Raw genomic sequence first — 16,840 nt, forward strand, 5'->3', positions numbered from 1 at the left:
TACCTCTAGGGGTGAGAGCAATGACAAAATGCAGAAGTGACCAAAACAAAAGTCAAAAAGGATGAGAACAGAGAAATGGTCTGTGGTCACGCTCTGCAGAACCACTCCTTCATAGTGGTTGTCTAACTAATTGCCTATCATTTCTATCATCATTACCTGTTGTCTGTTCCATTTGCACAACAGCAGAAGAAATTGATTCACAATCAGTGTTGCTTCATAAGTGAACAGATTGATTTCACAGAAGTGTGATTGACTTGGAGTTATATTCTGTTGTGTAAATGTTCCCTTTATTTTTATGAACAGTGTATGTGTGTGTGTGTGTGTATGTATGTATATATATATATATAGAGAGAGAGATATATGTCTATCTATATCTATCTTTATATATAAATATAGATAGATATAAAATGTGTACATACATATTCAATAGATATATTAAGCCGATTGAGAGCATGTTGTTGTGATTCAATATTTTTTATGTGTTTGCGATATATATATATATATATATATATATAATATTATATTGTAGTGTCTCTAAATGGCAGCGGGGATAGACCATACACATTAGGGGGGTCATTACAAAGAAGTATAAATGAGAAAAATAAATCTGTACTGCACAGAAACGTGTATGCACGCTATACGGGTATGTTCACACATGGATTTTCCCTCCAGAATCGCCCTATATCATTTCTCCCCTATGCCTCAAAACTACTGGAACAACACATCCATCTTGAACTATCCTCCCACCTCTCTTCTTACTCCCTCCTTGACCACTTGCAATCCGGCTTCCAGCCACACCACTCCACTGAAACTGCCCTAACTAAGGTCACCAATGACCTACTAGCCGCCAAGGCCAAGCGACACTACTCTGTCCTCCTCCTCCTGGACCTGTCCTCTGCCTTTGACACAGTGGACCATTCCCTATTACTACAGACCCTCTCATCTCTTGGTATCACAGACTTGGCCCTATCTTGGATTGCGTCATACCTAGCAGACCGGACATTCAGCGCCTCCCATTTGCACACCACCTCCTCACCGTACCCCCTATCCGTCGGAGTCCCGCAAGGTTCAGTCCTAGGGCCCCTGCTCTTCTCCGTTTACACATTCAGCCTCGGACAGCTCATAGAATCTCATGGCTTTCAGTATAATCTCTATACTGACGACACACAGATCTACATCTCTGGTCCAGATATCACCTCCCTACTAAACAGAATCCCTCAATGTCTGTCTGCTATTTCATCCTTCTTCTCCGCTAGATTTCTAAAACTTAATATGGACAAAACAGAATTAATCATCTTTCGCCCATCTCACATGACCCCCCCAACAGACCTATCCATTAACGTAAACGGCTGCCCACTCTCTCCAGTCCCACAAGCTCGTTGCCTCGGGGTTATCCTTGACACTGATCTCTCTTTGAAACCACATATCCAAGCCCTTTCCACTTCCTGCCGACTTCAACTCAAAAATATTTCACGGATCCGTACATAAATGAATTCAAGTCACCAGGTCCAGATGAATTACACCCCAGAGTACTGAAGGAGATAGCAGAAGAAATTTCTGAACCCCTCTCCATAATCTTTGAAAATTCTTGGAGAACAGGAGAAGTCCCAGAAGACTGGAGAAGAGCAAATGTTGTTCCTATCTTCAAAAAGGGGAAGAAGGTGGACCCAGGCAACTATAGGCCGGTGAGTCTGACTTCTATACCAGGAAAGATCTTTGAACAAATTATTAAACAACATGTATGTCAGTACCTGGATAAGAATGAAGTGATTAAACAGAGTCAGCATGGGTTTGTAACTAATAAGTCATGTCAGACTAACTTAATTTCCTTCTATGATGGAATCACTGATTGGGTGGATCAAGGAAATGCTGTAGATATAGTATATCTTGACTTCAGCAAAGCATTTGACAAAGTATCTCATACAATCCTTATTGAAAAAATGTCTAAGTATGGAATGGACAAGGCAACTGTTAGGTGGATTCATAACTGGCTTAGTGATCGGACCCAAAGAGTGGTCGTAAATGGCTGCACATCCAGTTGGAAGAATGTCTCAAGTGGGGTACCACAGGGCTCTGTCCTGGGCCCTGTATTGTTCAACATCTTTATCAACGATTTAGATGAAGGAATTGAGGGTAAACTGATTAAATTTGCTGATGACACAAAGCTAGGAGGGATAGCTAATACTAGAGAAGTTAGAGAGAGGATTCAAAAAGATATAAATAAACTGGAGAAGTGGGCAGCAACAAACAGAATGGTTTTTAACAGGGAAAAATGCAAAGTATTACATCTGGGCAATAAAAATGAAAAAAGCATATACAGAATGGGAGGAATAGGGCTAAGCAACAGCACATGTGAAAAAGACTTGGGCATACTAATAGATCACAGACTGAATATGAGTCAACAGTGTGATGCAGCAGCAAAAAAGGCAAATGCAATTCTAGGATGTATTAACAGAAGCATACAGTCTAGATCACGTGAAGTCATTATTTCCCTCTACTCCTCTTTGGTCAGACCTCATCTGGAATATTGTGTCCAGTTTTGGGCACCACATTTTAAAAAAGACATCAACAAACTGGCGCAAGTTCAGAAAAGAGCGACCAGAATGGTGACCGGTCTGCAAACCCTGTCTTATGAGGAAAGGTTGCAGGATTTGGGAATGTTTAGTTTGCAAAAGAGAAGACTGAGAGGAGACTTAATAGCTGTCTACAAATATCTAAAGGGCTGTCACATTGTAGAAGGATCAACTTTATTCTCATTTGCACAAGGAAAGACTAGAAGCAATGGGATGAAACTGAATGGGAGGAGACACAGATTAGATATTAGAAAAAACTTTTTGACAGTTAGAGTGATCAGTGAGTGGAACAAGCTGCCACGAGAAGTGGTGAGTTCTCCTTCAATGGAAGTCTTCAAACGGAGGCTGGACAGACATCTGACTGGGATGATTTAGCGAATCCTGCTTTGAGCAGGGGGTTGGACCAGATGGCCCAGGAGGTCCCTTCCAACTCTACGATTCTATGATTCTATGATTCTATTCCTCAACCAAGAATCTGCAAAAACCCTAGTCCATGCCCTCATCATCTCCCGCCTTGACTACTGCAACCTCCTGCTCTGTGGCCTCCCCTCTAACACTCTCGCACCCCTCCAATCTATTCTTAACTCTGCTGCCCGACTAATCCACCTGTCCCCCGGCCTCTCCCTCTGTCAATCCCTGCACTGCCTCCCCATTACCCAAAGACTCCAGTTCAAAACCCTAACCATGACATACAAAGCCATCCACAACCTGAGTCTTCCATACATCTGCGACCTAGTCTCCCGGTATTTACCTGCACGAAACCTCCGATCCTCACAAGATCTCCTTCTGTACTCCCCTCTTATCTCCTCTTCCCACAATCGCATACAAGATTTCTCCCGTGCATCCCCTCTACTCTGGAACTCTCTACCACAACATATCAGACTCTCGCCTACCATGAAAACCTTCAAAAAGAACTTGAAGACCTACCTCTTCCGACAAGCCTACAACTTGCAGTAACCACCGATCCACCAAACCGCTGCACGACCAGCTCTACCCTCGCCTACTGTATCCCCACCCATCCCGTTGTAGATTGTGAGCCCTCGCGGGCAGGGTCCTCTCTCATCCTGTACCAGTCGTGACTTGTATTGTTTAAGATTACTGTACTTGTATGTATTATGTATACCCCTCCTCACATGTAAAGCGCCATGGAATAAATGGCGCTATAATAATAATAATGTATGGGAAAGAAATGAAACCCCATCCTGTTCATGTATCATGGGTGTCACGGTGCACAGACTTTCACTAATAATCCAGTCTCTATTCATGGTGGCAGTATCTGCTCTATCTACAGCTCTGAGAGGGGACTGTGCGGCCTATGTCCATCGTTATCGGACTACTGGCAGATGAGCAGTCCTCCTCTGTGATGAATGGAGTCAGCCTAACCTTTATGATCGTGCTGATTTCTCATGATTCATGCTATTGTGTTCCTGTGCCTTTATTCTACATTGGTTGGGTCTAATGCTGCAGCTAGAAGATATTTGTATCTCATGTATTTTGGGTCATTTTCATTTCTATGAAATAGCATCAGTGCCACTTGAAGCATATTGAAGTAACAAAAGAAAAAGCTGTGAGAATCTTCTGTATAAATGGTTGACATCCCTGCGTATCCTTCATCTATGAAAGAACATATAATGGAAGGTTATTTTGGGATTTTGCTGCATAAACGGAGTCACGATGAAGATGTTGGCCCGTTTCTCGCAGTGCTTGCCTGAATGTCTCCTACAGAAAAATACAAAGGATCCAAAGTTTGAATGAAAAGACGAAAAAGTTTTCAGAAGCACTGCACTAGAATCTCACGTGTACTCTTCACCTCGCTGTTTATCCCGGATACTTTCCGCCATACCTGATTACAATATCCGCCACTCATTGTGGTTGCTGTAATTAATATGCACTAATGGAAATCTTACAGGATCCAGAGCTATTACTGCAACCCGAGCTTTTAATATCACATGTGTACAGGCTACTGCACGACAATGGATTGTGTTTGGGTGGTATGAATAGCTGTGTAGAACCTAAAGACGTAGAAGATTTAAAGGGAACCAGTCTGTAAGATCAACATCACCAAACGGCATACAGTAGAGGCCAAAAGTTTTGCATTTTTTTTTTTTTTTTAAAAAGAGTGATTATCCCCAAAGTGACAGGGCCAAATTTTTTAACTCTGACCCATGTCACTTTATGTGGTAATAACTCTGGAATGCCTCAACAAATCCCAGTGATTTTGAGATTATTTTCTCTTGGCACATTATAATTTATGATAATAGTAGATTTTGATCGATATGTTTTGTGTTTATTTATAAAAAAAAAATCTCAAATTTGTCAAAAATATTTAAAAAAAAAGAATTTTCAAACTTTGAATGATTAATCCCTTTAATCTAGATAGTTACACCATAGAAAAACCTAATAACATTTCCCGCATGTCTGCTTTAAATCAGCACCATTTGTAAAATGTTATTTTATTTTGTTACCTTTTAGGAAGTTTTAAAATGTAGCAGTAAATTTTCATTTTTTCAAGGAAATTTACAAAAAATATTTTTTTCACGGACCTATCCAGGTTTGAAGTGACTTTGGGGGTCCTATATATTGGAAACCCCCCAAAAGTGATACCATTTTAAAAACAGCACCCTCTAACATATTGAAAACTGCGGTCAGGTAGTTTATTTTCCCTTCAGGTGATTTTCAGGAATTAATGCAATGTGGCATAACAGGAATGAAAAAATGTATTTTTATCACCTAAATATGGCTAACTTTTGAACAGGCCGCTATAGGCGGCAGACTCTAAGGCCGCTAGTTGGCCGTGACTTGCCATGGCAAATATCAGGACCACACAATCATGATCTCAGGGTGCCAATGGGGATAAAGAGGGAGAAGCCACACTCTGTTAGCCATTTATATGATGTAGTCACTATTGACAGCAGCATCTACGGGGTTAAACAGATATGGATGGTGCCAACACTGATCGTGGCAGATATAGCAAGTTGTTAGTGTACAGCCGGCAGCTGCTGGATTTTCACCTGTATGGGTATGCCAGTCTCTTATATCGCAGGTCAGTAAAAAGACGTATGGTGGTAATTAAGGGGTTAATTCTGTCTGATTGTTGTGATGCTATTTTCCTGGTGATGAATTGGAAATGTATGAAGTTGTCATTGTGCACAACCTTAATTTTAACCAAAATGCTTTAGAATATAGGTATGGTCATTTAATTAAAGAAAACTGACTGCCAAAACTGCAGAGTTTTTTTCTATTTTATCTCTGGAGTGGTGCTTCAAATCTAAGTCTCCTGCTCCCTGTCTTGTTTCACTTTTCAGCACCTTCATCTGTTATCACTGCCGATCCTGTCGGTCTCTGGCAGTTTGTGAGCTGTCTGCTGCTCCATTGTTTCATGGAGTAAGCCGGAGGTCACAACTCAATACGAGTCTGAGAGCCCGGACGAGGCTTTGAGAGTTTGTGATGTAGCTTCAGCTTCCTGCAAGTCAGAAGCTGCAGTCACAAGATGGAACGACGGCACCAGAGAGGCTCCGAAAAGCTGTGAAGATGCTGCAGTGTGAGTATAAGAGCAGGGGCAGTGACCTTAGCTTTAATGCACCACTCCAGCACTGAATGAAAAATACCCGCCGGAGTGGTGATTTAAGAGTTATTCATACAACAGTTTGTTTTCTTTGGTGCGTTTTTATAAACTAAAGTGTCAGTGGTGCCATTCACACATCAATATATCTCACTAACCTAGGTGCCGGAATCATGGAAATCGCAGTGCATGTCCCATTGTAGTCTGTTTGTGTGTACAGTCAATAGTACTGAGGGAAAAAAAGGGAAGCGACAAAATCTGACAGTCGTGTCAAGTGTGCTTTGCTCCTCAATGATTTTGGCTGCTCCTTGTTTTGGCCGCTCTACTAATTTTATCTTGCAGATGCTTAGCTATATCGTCGGACTCCAAAGCTTCCATCTTTGTAAAGAAACGGTAAAATAATCCATCGATGTTGGATTTAAATTCTGCAATTTTCTACATTTATTGACTTGTTTACAGAAAATGGTCGGTGAAGCGCTATTACTCACCTGTCATTACATAACAAAATGTCATTCTAAGGGGTTTTTGCGCTTAGCTGTTTGTCAGCCTCGTATACGTTGATTGGCAGCTGCCACCAATCCATTCAAGTTTCTTTTTGGTGCAGTTTTGCAGGTGTGGAGAAACTGGGCATTCTAGGGATTGTCCCAGCAATCGTACATTTATCATCTATCCTGTGAGTCACTGAACCCAATCTGGTTAGTTGACATTAGAGACTTTTGTAGGTGACACATTTCTTTTTTTCTCATTGGAATGGATGATTATGAATGCCTCTGTTGTCTGTTCTGGTTGGGTCCATGCCTATTACCTTACGAACTATGGAAAGTGTCAGGATTTCCTAAAATATTAAATAAATGGATGTAGTTTCAGTTCAGAGTTAGTGATGAGTGAGTAAACTCATTGCTTGGGTTTTCCTGAGCATGCTCGGATGTCCTCCGAGTATTTTGCCTTGCTCGGAGATTTAGTTTTCATCGTCTCAGCTGCATGATTTGAGACTGCTAGACAGGCTGAATACATGTGTGGAATGCCTGTTTGTTACGGAATCCCACATGTATTCAGCCTGTCTACAAGTCGCAAATCATGCAGCTGAGACGATGAAAACTAAATCTCCGAGCACACCAAAATACTCAGAGGACATACGAGCATGCTCGGGAAAACCTGAGCAACGAGTATACTCGCTCATAACTGTTCAGAGTCCTTCATCCTTACGTATCTAGTGCTATAAAGAACAATTTTTTGTTTAACATTCCTGTATTTTATTGCGTTCCACTTTACTAGCACGGTGTGTGGTCATACTTTGTAGAATTGATTTAAAAAAAAACCCTAGTAGGAAAAGCAAGCCGCAGCGTGGATCCATTGTAAGAGGTGCAGTGTGTTACAGGAGGCAATAATTGCTTGTGTTGTGCTTTGCTTGCATCGTGGGATTTCCCATATGTTCTACTGTCATAACTTCATTGACCTTGTAATTGCTTCTAATGTGGTGTTACGTACAGTATTTTTCAGAAAGTAAATCCTAAACGGCAGCAGTATATACTTTAACTGCTGATTGCAATGTTCGCGGGCCGTGTACTTCTGTCTCCTAAGTGTCTGTACTGTTACATTTGTTTTTGTATGCATTTAGAAGAAAATTAGAATTGATTATTGCATTTCTTGGCAGCTTGTACAAAAGTCTAACATTTTAATTGTATTCTATGTCTTTTTCCTCCCTTCTAGCTTGAACACTCCACCTGGCACAAAAATAAAGCTATTAGGAACTGTTGAAGTGAAAAATGGATGCTTGCTTTTGGATGACACCAACACCATCGTGCTTGGAGGTGAAGTGGAACCGCTTATAGAGAAATGGGAGCTGCAGAGGGTGAGGCCAACACAAATCACTTTGAGCTCTTGTTGCTGGTGTGTTACTAAATTGACTCTTCCAGGCAGAGAATGAATATCCTTTTGGAAGCATACATCCAATATTGCCCTTTTATAACAGTGTTTGCCTATTTATTCCAAGCAAGCGGTGTTAACAGAATGCATTTTATTTTATTGTATCCCATTTCATTACAGTCATTTTTTAGGGAATTGTAAAAACACATACATTTGTTATAAGATCTAAATTTCTTTGCATACAGTACTGTGCAAATGTTTCAGGCAGGTGTGGAAAAAGTTCTGCAAAATATGCTTGCTTTCAAAAATAGAAGTGTTAATAGTTTTTTTTTTATCAAAACGAAAAGTGAATGGGCAATGAGAAGTCTAAATCTAAACAGTATTTGGTGTGACCACCCTTTGTCTTCAAAACAGCAATAAAGGGACTCTGTCAGTAGAGACGAGCGAATTTGTTCGGATTCGGTTCTGCATACGATCGGCATCGAATATTGTTTTTGCAATGTTTGTGGAACAGGTCAAATGTCATTAGAGTCAGTGGGAGTAAAAATTCCCGAATATGTTCAGAACCGATCATGAAACATACATTTGGCACAAATATGTCAAAATCTGATTCGGGGACAAAAACCGAACAAATTCGTTCATTCTATCTATCAGGACAGAAGAATGACTGTCCAAACTATGTTTCACAGCTCGGAGCTTCATGGCGTGGCCAATCGTTTAAATACACCTTCACACATACTTGTTTTTCCTCGATCTCCACCTCTTCTTTACTTGACAGCTATGTCTTCATGGGGCCAAAGAAGGGTGGAGATAGAGGGAAAACAAGCAGGTGAGAAGGTGTGTTTAAATGATTGGCCCTGCCGTGAAGCACCGAGTGTCTGTACTTTGGTTGAACAGTTATTCTGTCCCTAAAAGGGTGTCTGCGCAGTAGCAGCTCTCTGCGATCTCCGATAGCTGCTACTGCGCAGATGCGGGTGGCGCCATCTCTGAGGAGGATTTTTTTTTTTTTCTTTTCCAGCAACATGGTGCCGCCTGAGCAGTAGCAGGTATTGGATCTCTATACACACCAATAGCTGCTACTGCGCAGGCGCCATGTTCAAATAGATTATTTTTTTTTGTACTTGCTCAATAACATCAGGAACAGTGATTACTATGACACTAAACATGCCATTATGCTGAAGCGCAGGTGCCTGCCTGCAGAAGGGTTTTTTTTTCTCCAGTGTGTAAAGGGATTCATTATGCAAACTAGGGGGCAGTGACCTGTCAGCAGTCTGCATTATGAATAGTTAAGCAGAGCACCACATGACCCCCAACAGGCCGCCCCGGGGCACGAGCATATCATTACTGTATATACTCTAGTATAAGCCGACCCGGGTATAAACCGAGGCACCTATTTTTGCCACGGAAAACTGGGTAAGCTTATTGACTCGAGTATAAGCCGGGTGTGCATTGTCCCCTTATCCCTGTCTTGCTATTCGTGGCTCCCCTGTTTTCTTCTGGTATATATGGCTCCTCCTTCCTGTCCTGCTATGTGTGCCTCCCCCGTCCTGCTATGTGTGGCTCCAGCCATCCTGTCCTGCTATGTGTGGCTCCCCTTGTTGTATGCATGGCTCGGCTTGCCCGGTCCCGCATGGCTCGGCTTGCCCGGTCCCGCATGGCTCGGCTTGTCCGGTCCCGCATGGCTCGGCTTGCCCGTTCTCTCATGATTGCTCAGCACAGGGAACGAGCTACCGACTCTGGGAAAGAGATGCAGGGACGGAGATGCAGCGACGGCGCGAGGAGGGTGAGTATGATGTCTTCTTGAAGGCAGCTGTCACTGTTCCACAGCCGCCAGCTCCTGCCGCAGCTCCGCCTACCCTGCCGGCTTCCTGGACAATGACTCGTGCATAAGCTAAGGGTGACGTTTTTAGTACAAAAAAAGGTCATGAAAATCTCTGCTTCTACATGAGTATATATGGTAATTAAAGACTGAAAATAAAGATTGAACAACATGCATAAGACAGATTTCATCAACCAAGGTATCATTTTAATCAGTATAACAGCGCTGACCTGACACTCTGTGCACAGTAACCTACACAATCTGAGACACCAGTTCAATCCCTGCTCAATACATAGTGAGCAGCGGCTGTAACCATGCTCCCAACACCGACTGACGGCCGGATCAGTAGTGCATCAGTACAGAGCCGCGTGTTAGTCAGTGTTGTCATCGTGGTCACAGCCGCAGCTCACTATGTACTGATCGATGACTGAAGCCGAACCTCTATGACTGAAAGCCGGAGGCTACCAGAAAGAATATAATTAATTTCATCCCAGCAGCAGGTCTTTCTCTGTGGCGGCTTCACGGTTTCTGAACCTTATTAATCTGAAGATTAACCCCATATCTGCAGGTTAGTAGCAATTTTTCACATAACAGGTTCCCTTTAAAGTGACTCTGTCAGCACAAAATGTGTTGTACAGAATGGGCTGTAGAATTATAAAGCATATTTTCATGGGTCTGAGAAGGAGTAGGAGGCTTATACATAGATACAATTTATTTATTTATATTTTTGAAAGCATTTTTACTTTTCACCTGCTTCAGTTGTCTCCATGGGAGACTAGCAGCTGTGATCATCCGAACGCTTGTGCTACACGCAGCAGGGCTTCAACCCTGCTCTGTGTAGCAGAGATGATTTGTGTAGTAGAAATGCTCACTTGCTATGAGCGCCGACCTATGGGCGGCCCTCATAGAGATCCAGCAATGAGAACCACAGGGGTTTCCTGCATGACAGCTTTTTGGTCATGTGACACGGGTACCGATGGCTGCATTTGTGATGCGCTTCCAGCCCGTGCATGTTAAATACCTCTGTCAGAGTTTGACAGCGGCATTTAACATGTTAACAGCTGCAGGTGGATCACGATTCCACCTGTGGCTGTTAGGGGCACATGTCAGCTGATCAGATCAGCTGTCATGTGCCGGAAAAGATGCAGGCTCAGCGCCGGAGCCCGCACCAAAGAGGGGGAGGGGACATCTGCTGTCCTAGTACATCAGATGTCGGGAAGGGGTTAATGGTGCCCTCAATCTTGCGAAATATACACAGATATTTATCCATAATTCATTACCATCAGGAAATCAGCTATTTGCCTTCAAATTTATTCTACAGCCCGACAATAACCCTTAACACACAACCAATGTCATTGAGTGCCATCTTCACTGTAAAGAAGATCAAGGAGTCCTGGAAGTCATGATATGGTCCTCACAGAGCTCTGATCTCAACATAGAGTCTGTGTGGATTACAAGAAGAGACAGAAGGATTTGCAGAAGCCTACATCCACAGAAGATACAGTATGTGGTTACTTCAAGATGTTTGTAACAACTTCATTGCCGAGCTTCTTCAAAAATTGTGGTTAAGGGTACCTAGAAGAATTGATGCCTTGATGCTGTTTTGGAGGCAGATTGGTCACACCAAATATTGATTTCATATTTTTAGTTTGTTCATTTACTTTGCATTTTGTTAATTTATGAAAGTAAACTGCATTCTTACTTTGCTGCATGTTTCCTCACCTGCCTAAAAGTTTTGCACATTACTGTATTTAAATTTTTTACAGATGCAGAAAAGCAACTATAGTATTGCTACATGATATATATCAATACAGATAACAGATGTTTTGATTTTATAGAGGGAAAAAAGTCCTAATGAAGTTACAAAAGCCTAAAATGTTGTGTTAGTAATCCGCTTTTCAAAGGGATCTAATATTACTAGTGCAGATTTACCAAGTTCTATCTGTCATAGATTTTAGTGGTGTCTTAGGCTCATGATAAACGTCCCTAATACTGAAATGCAAATTGTGACAACTGAAGACATGAGATGTGTGACAGCTGTGATCTGTCTTAACTATGCCCTACATCATAAGAAAAAAAATATGGGATGATATGATATTTGAAGATTGGCAAACTGGCATATTTTCAGGAATAGATAAAAACTAGTATCAGCTTGCTCGCGAATCACAAACTACACTTTAATCGATGTTCAGAACATCCATAGAGGCAGTAGGTGAAGCAGCCTTTCAAGAAGAATCATCCGGTACTCATCCAGTCACTGAAAACATGCAAAATATATTCAATTGATTAGAATCCACACAAGCAGAAATCTACATATACAGAAAAGCAACTTGATCTCTCTGTACACAATCTTAAAACTTTTACATGCACAACCCCTAATTAGCTGTTCCCGTTACCAGTAGCAGCCAGATATTGTTAGTTGTGGAGCGGAAGAGCACACCTCCATCAACTTCATAGTGGTCACAGCGGATTACTGAAGATCTGCCCCTAATCATTCGAATAGGGGAGGATGATGTGCCGTACTCAGCCTCAGCCACTGTACAGTTGACTGAGCTGTACAATGCAGCTCTGCAACTGATCAGCTTTTCGGTGGCGGTGCCAGTGTTCTCACTCCTCACTGATCTAATTTTCATTACCTATTTTAAGAATAGCCATCAAAGTTAAACCCCTTTAAATGTATAGCTAATCTGAACCCATACCTATTGTCTTCTAGTAATATATATAATTAAACTTATTTCTCCTCCTACAGTCCTTAAAGTGCACCTGTCACCTATTTTGGCCGCTATAAGACATGGTCACTACCTTTCAGGGTTTATCTACAGCATTCTATAATGCTGTAGATAAGACCCGGGTCCGAACTGCAAGAAAGATAAGTTTTATTATACTCACCCGGGGGGGGGGGGGCATTCCGGTCACAGGTGAGGGTCCAGGCGCCTCCCATCTTCTTGCGACGCCGTCCTCCGGCTTGCATCATCACTCCCGGCATCTTACTCAGGCGTTCTTCTCTGCCCTGTTGTGGGAAGAATAACGTACTGCAGTGTGCAGGCACTGGGCCTCTGTGACCTTTCCTGGAGCCTGCACACTACAGTACTTTGCTCTGCGCTCAACAGGGCAGAGAAGTACGCCTGCGCAGAAGTGCCGGGAGCGATGAAGCAAGCAGGAGGGCGTCGTCACAAGAAGATGGGAGGCGCCGGACCCAGACCCGCGACACCCATCGGACCGGACTGCCCCCCCCCGAGTGAGTATAATGAAACATATTTTTCTTATCTTTCAGGTTGGACCTGAAAGGCAGTGTCTGCATCATATAGCGACCAAAACAGGTGACGGGTTACCTTTAAGGAGTCTCTTATCCTTTGTGCTGACTTAAACTGATTATTTTGACCCTCTACCTTTCTCCTACAGAGTCCTCTTAGCTTGCTCTCTTTCCTCACTTCACAGTCTGTGTTTCCTTTCCTTCTGAAGACCTAGTTGTGTGAGCTGTCTTCTATATCTACTGAATTCTCTACAACCTGTGTGATCTGCACTTCTTGAACTTCGATGCTTCCTGCATTTCCACACTTTGATCTGCCATGTCCAATATCTACTTCCCCTTTTTGTTGGCATCTTTTACGCTGAGAGGAGAGCGTGAAAGAGCAGAGACTGGTTACACCGCCAGAAGCTGTATGCTTCATTGATTTTGCCTTATACAGTTAGGTCCATATATATTTGGACAGAGACAACATTTTCTAATTTTGGTTCTAGACATTACCACAATGAATTTTAAACAAAACAATTCAGATGCAGTTGAAGTTCAGACTTTCAGCTTTCATTTGAGGGTATCCACATTAAAATTGGATGAAGGATTTAGGAGTTTCAGCTCCTTAACATCTGCCACCCTGTTATTAAAGGGACCAAAAGTAATTGGACAGATTAAATAATTGTAAACAAAATGTTAATTTCTAGTACTTGGTTGAAAACCCTTTGTTGGCAATGACTGCCTGAAGTCTTGAACTCATGGACATCAACAGATGCTGTGTTTCCTCCTTTTTGATGCTCTGCCAGGCCTTCACTGCGGTGGTTTTCAGTTGCGGCTTGTTTGTAGTTTAGTCTTTAACAAGTGAATTACATGCTCAATTGGGTTGACTTGGCCATTCAAGAATATTCCACTTCTTTGCTTTAATAAACTCCTGGGTTGCTTTGGATTTATGTTTTGGGTCATTGTCCATCTGTAGTATGAAACGACGACCAATCAGTTTGGCTGCATTTGGCTGGATCTGAGCACACAGTATGGCTCTGAATACCTCAGAATTCATTCGGCTGCTTCTGTCCTGTGTCACATCATCAGTAAACACTAGTGACCCAGTGCCACTGGCAGCCATGCATGCCCAAGCCATTACACTGCCTCCGCCGTGTTTTACAGATGATGTGGTATGCTTTGGATCATGAGCTGTACCACGCCTTCACCATACTTTTCTCATTCCATCATTCTGGTAGAGGTTGATCTTGGTTTCATCTGTCCAAAGAATGTTCTTCCAGAACTGTACTGGCTTTTTTTTAGATGTTTTTTAGCAAAGTCCAGTCTAGCCTTTCGATTCTTGATGCGTATGAGTGTCTTGCACCGTGCAGTGAACCCTCTGTATTTACTTTCATGCAGTCTACTCTTTATGGTAAATTTGGATATTGATACGCCTACCTCCTGGAGAGTGTTGTTCACTTGGTTGGCTGTTGTGAAGGGGTTTCTCTTCACCATGGAGATTATTCTGCGATCATCCACCACTGTTGTCTTCCCTGGGCGCCCAGGTCTTTTTGCATTGATGAGTTCACCAGTGCTTTCTTTCTTTCTCAGGATGTACCAAACTGTAGATTTTGCCACTCCTAATGTTGTAGCAATTTCTCGGACGGGTTTTTTCTGTTTTCGCTGCTTAAGGATGGCTTGTTCCACCTGCATGGAGAGCTCCTTTGACCGCATGTTTCCTTCACAGCAAAACCTTCCAAATGCAAGCACCACACCTCAAATCAACTCCAGGCCTTTTATCTGCTTAATTGAGATTGACATAACAAAGGGATTCTGTCTCCTGTCTGTGAAATAGCCTTGGAGTCAATTGTCCAATTACTTTTGATCCCTTTAAAAACAGGGTGGCACATGTTAAGGAGCTGAAACTCCTAAACCCTTCATCCAATTTTAATGTGGATACCCTCAAATGAAAGCTGAAAGTCTGAACTTCAACTGCATCTGAATTGTTTTGTTTAAAATTCATTGTGGTAATGTCTAGAACCAAAATTAGAAAAATGTCTCTGTCCAAATATATATGGACCTAACTGTATTATGTTCTGCCATTTATGACCTCCTCTCCCTCCCTGCTGATGTCACTAACACTGAGAGGAGGGTGCAGGAAGGGGCCGGCCAGCCATGTAGAATATGCTCCCAGATCTATGTCAGAAGCAGCTGCACACAGTTTGTAATGTACAAAAGTTGCACAGACTCTACAAAAACATTTGTTTAGAAAGCTAATTAAGTTTCTTTTTTTGGCAATAGGAAGCATATAAGTTTGAGTCTTTAGAGTATGTGAAGGTGACTACTCAACAGGGAGCTTATATTGAACTATGGGCACAGTTGAATATTTGCAGTAGATTTTTTTGCAGCAAAAACCAGTGTGTTCGCATGAAACACCCCCTAGAAAATATGTGCAGTTTTGATGCTTTTCTTTACTTGTGTTCTTTTCCCCATTCATTTGAATGGATAAAAAAAATGCTGATAGAATTGACATGGTGCAGATAAAAAAAAAACACTTTGGTTGAAATCCGCAAGGAAAAAGTAAGTAGCGTGTACATGTGACGTCAGTAATCTTGGCTGGTATTGTTAAACGCTGTTTCTTTTTCGGCGGCAAAAACACAGTGTGTGAACAAACCCTTAATCTTTAATACAATCATTAGTGAAGATGTTAATTGTGATTAGTCTTACCTCTTAGAAATACTTTTTATATGGTGTAGCAAAGCAATGTAAGCTGTGGTTACATCATAGCTCTACAGGTTCTGATTAGGTGCACCTGGCTAGCTCTGCATATAACAGGCTTGGCGTTCACCTTAATTCCCCTTCACACATGCGAATAAAAATATGTCCATGTAGGATGTTCCGTTTTGACTATTCGTGTGCTTTTTGTTCAACATCCATTTGTACATTTTTTTGTTGTTTTTTTTTCAATCGGTATGTTGTCCGCAGGACTGTGGATTCGGTAAGCCAAACCACCATCTCTGACTCCCATCTTCTCAATTTCCCTGACTTCCGTCTTAACAACTCTGATTCCTTAATTTCTCTGACTCCTCATTCCGACTCCACAAAGAATAAGTATTGAACACACTTAGACAGAGAGGTGCAAATAGCCATGGAAACTCATGACACAAGCTGAAATCTAGCAGTAATTAGAAAGCAATCCTGCCACTTGGTGAATAATAATATCAGCTGGTTCAACTGATCGCCTATTAAAAGGTGTCTTATTACTAAGATGCCACTCAAGAAACATTTCATGCACTGTTGGGGCCATAATCCGGAAGTGGAAAGAATATAATTTCATCATAATCCGGCCATGACTATAGGCCCAGTCACACATAGCGATCTCGCTAGCGAGATCGCTACTGAGTCACAACTTTTGTGACACAACAGCGATCTCACCAGCAAGATCGCTGTGTGTGACAGCGATCAGCGACCAGCCCCCCTGCCAGTATTGCTGATCGCTGCAAGAAATCTCTGGACATTTTTTTGGTCGCTGATCTCCCGCTGGCCAGCACGCATCGCTGCGTGTGACAGGCGGGAGACCAGCGATCAGCTGTACTAGGATGTAAAAAATAATAAAAAAAATAAAAAATATTGTTATTATTCTCACCTTCCGACGTTCCATGCAGCATTCCCGCCTCTCTCCACGCTTCGGTTCCAGTAATCCTTTGCAAGAATGACCGCGAGACTTCGCAATCCCGCGAGAACGGACGTCATCGCGGTCATTCTCGCAAGAGATTACTGGGACCGGAGTGTGGAGAGAGGCGGGA

General features: G+C 42.3%; 1 protein-coding gene across 2 annotated transcripts in view; it reads left to right on the plus strand.

Annotated features, from left to right (window-relative positions):
• The window catches only part of TDRD3 (tudor domain containing 3), a 474,894-nt gene that overhangs the window by 247,356 nt on the left and 210,698 nt on the right, over nt 1-16,840 (plus strand). For both annotated transcript variants that reach the window (XM_073580356.1, XM_073580355.1), the window contains exon 5: nt 7,846-7,987. In XM_073580356.1, coding sequence (XP_073436457.1) covers nt 7,846-7,987 — 142 coding nt within the window. The remainder of the gene's footprint in view (nt 1-7,845; nt 7,988-16,840) is intronic.

This window comes from Dendrobates tinctorius, unplaced genomic scaffold (genome assembly GCF_039654945.1).
Source record: "Dendrobates tinctorius isolate UK_male_01 unplaced genomic scaffold, ASM3965494v1 ptg000064l, whole genome shotgun sequence".
NCBI lineage: Eukaryota > Metazoa > Chordata > Amphibia > Anura > Dendrobatidae > Dendrobates > Dendrobates tinctorius.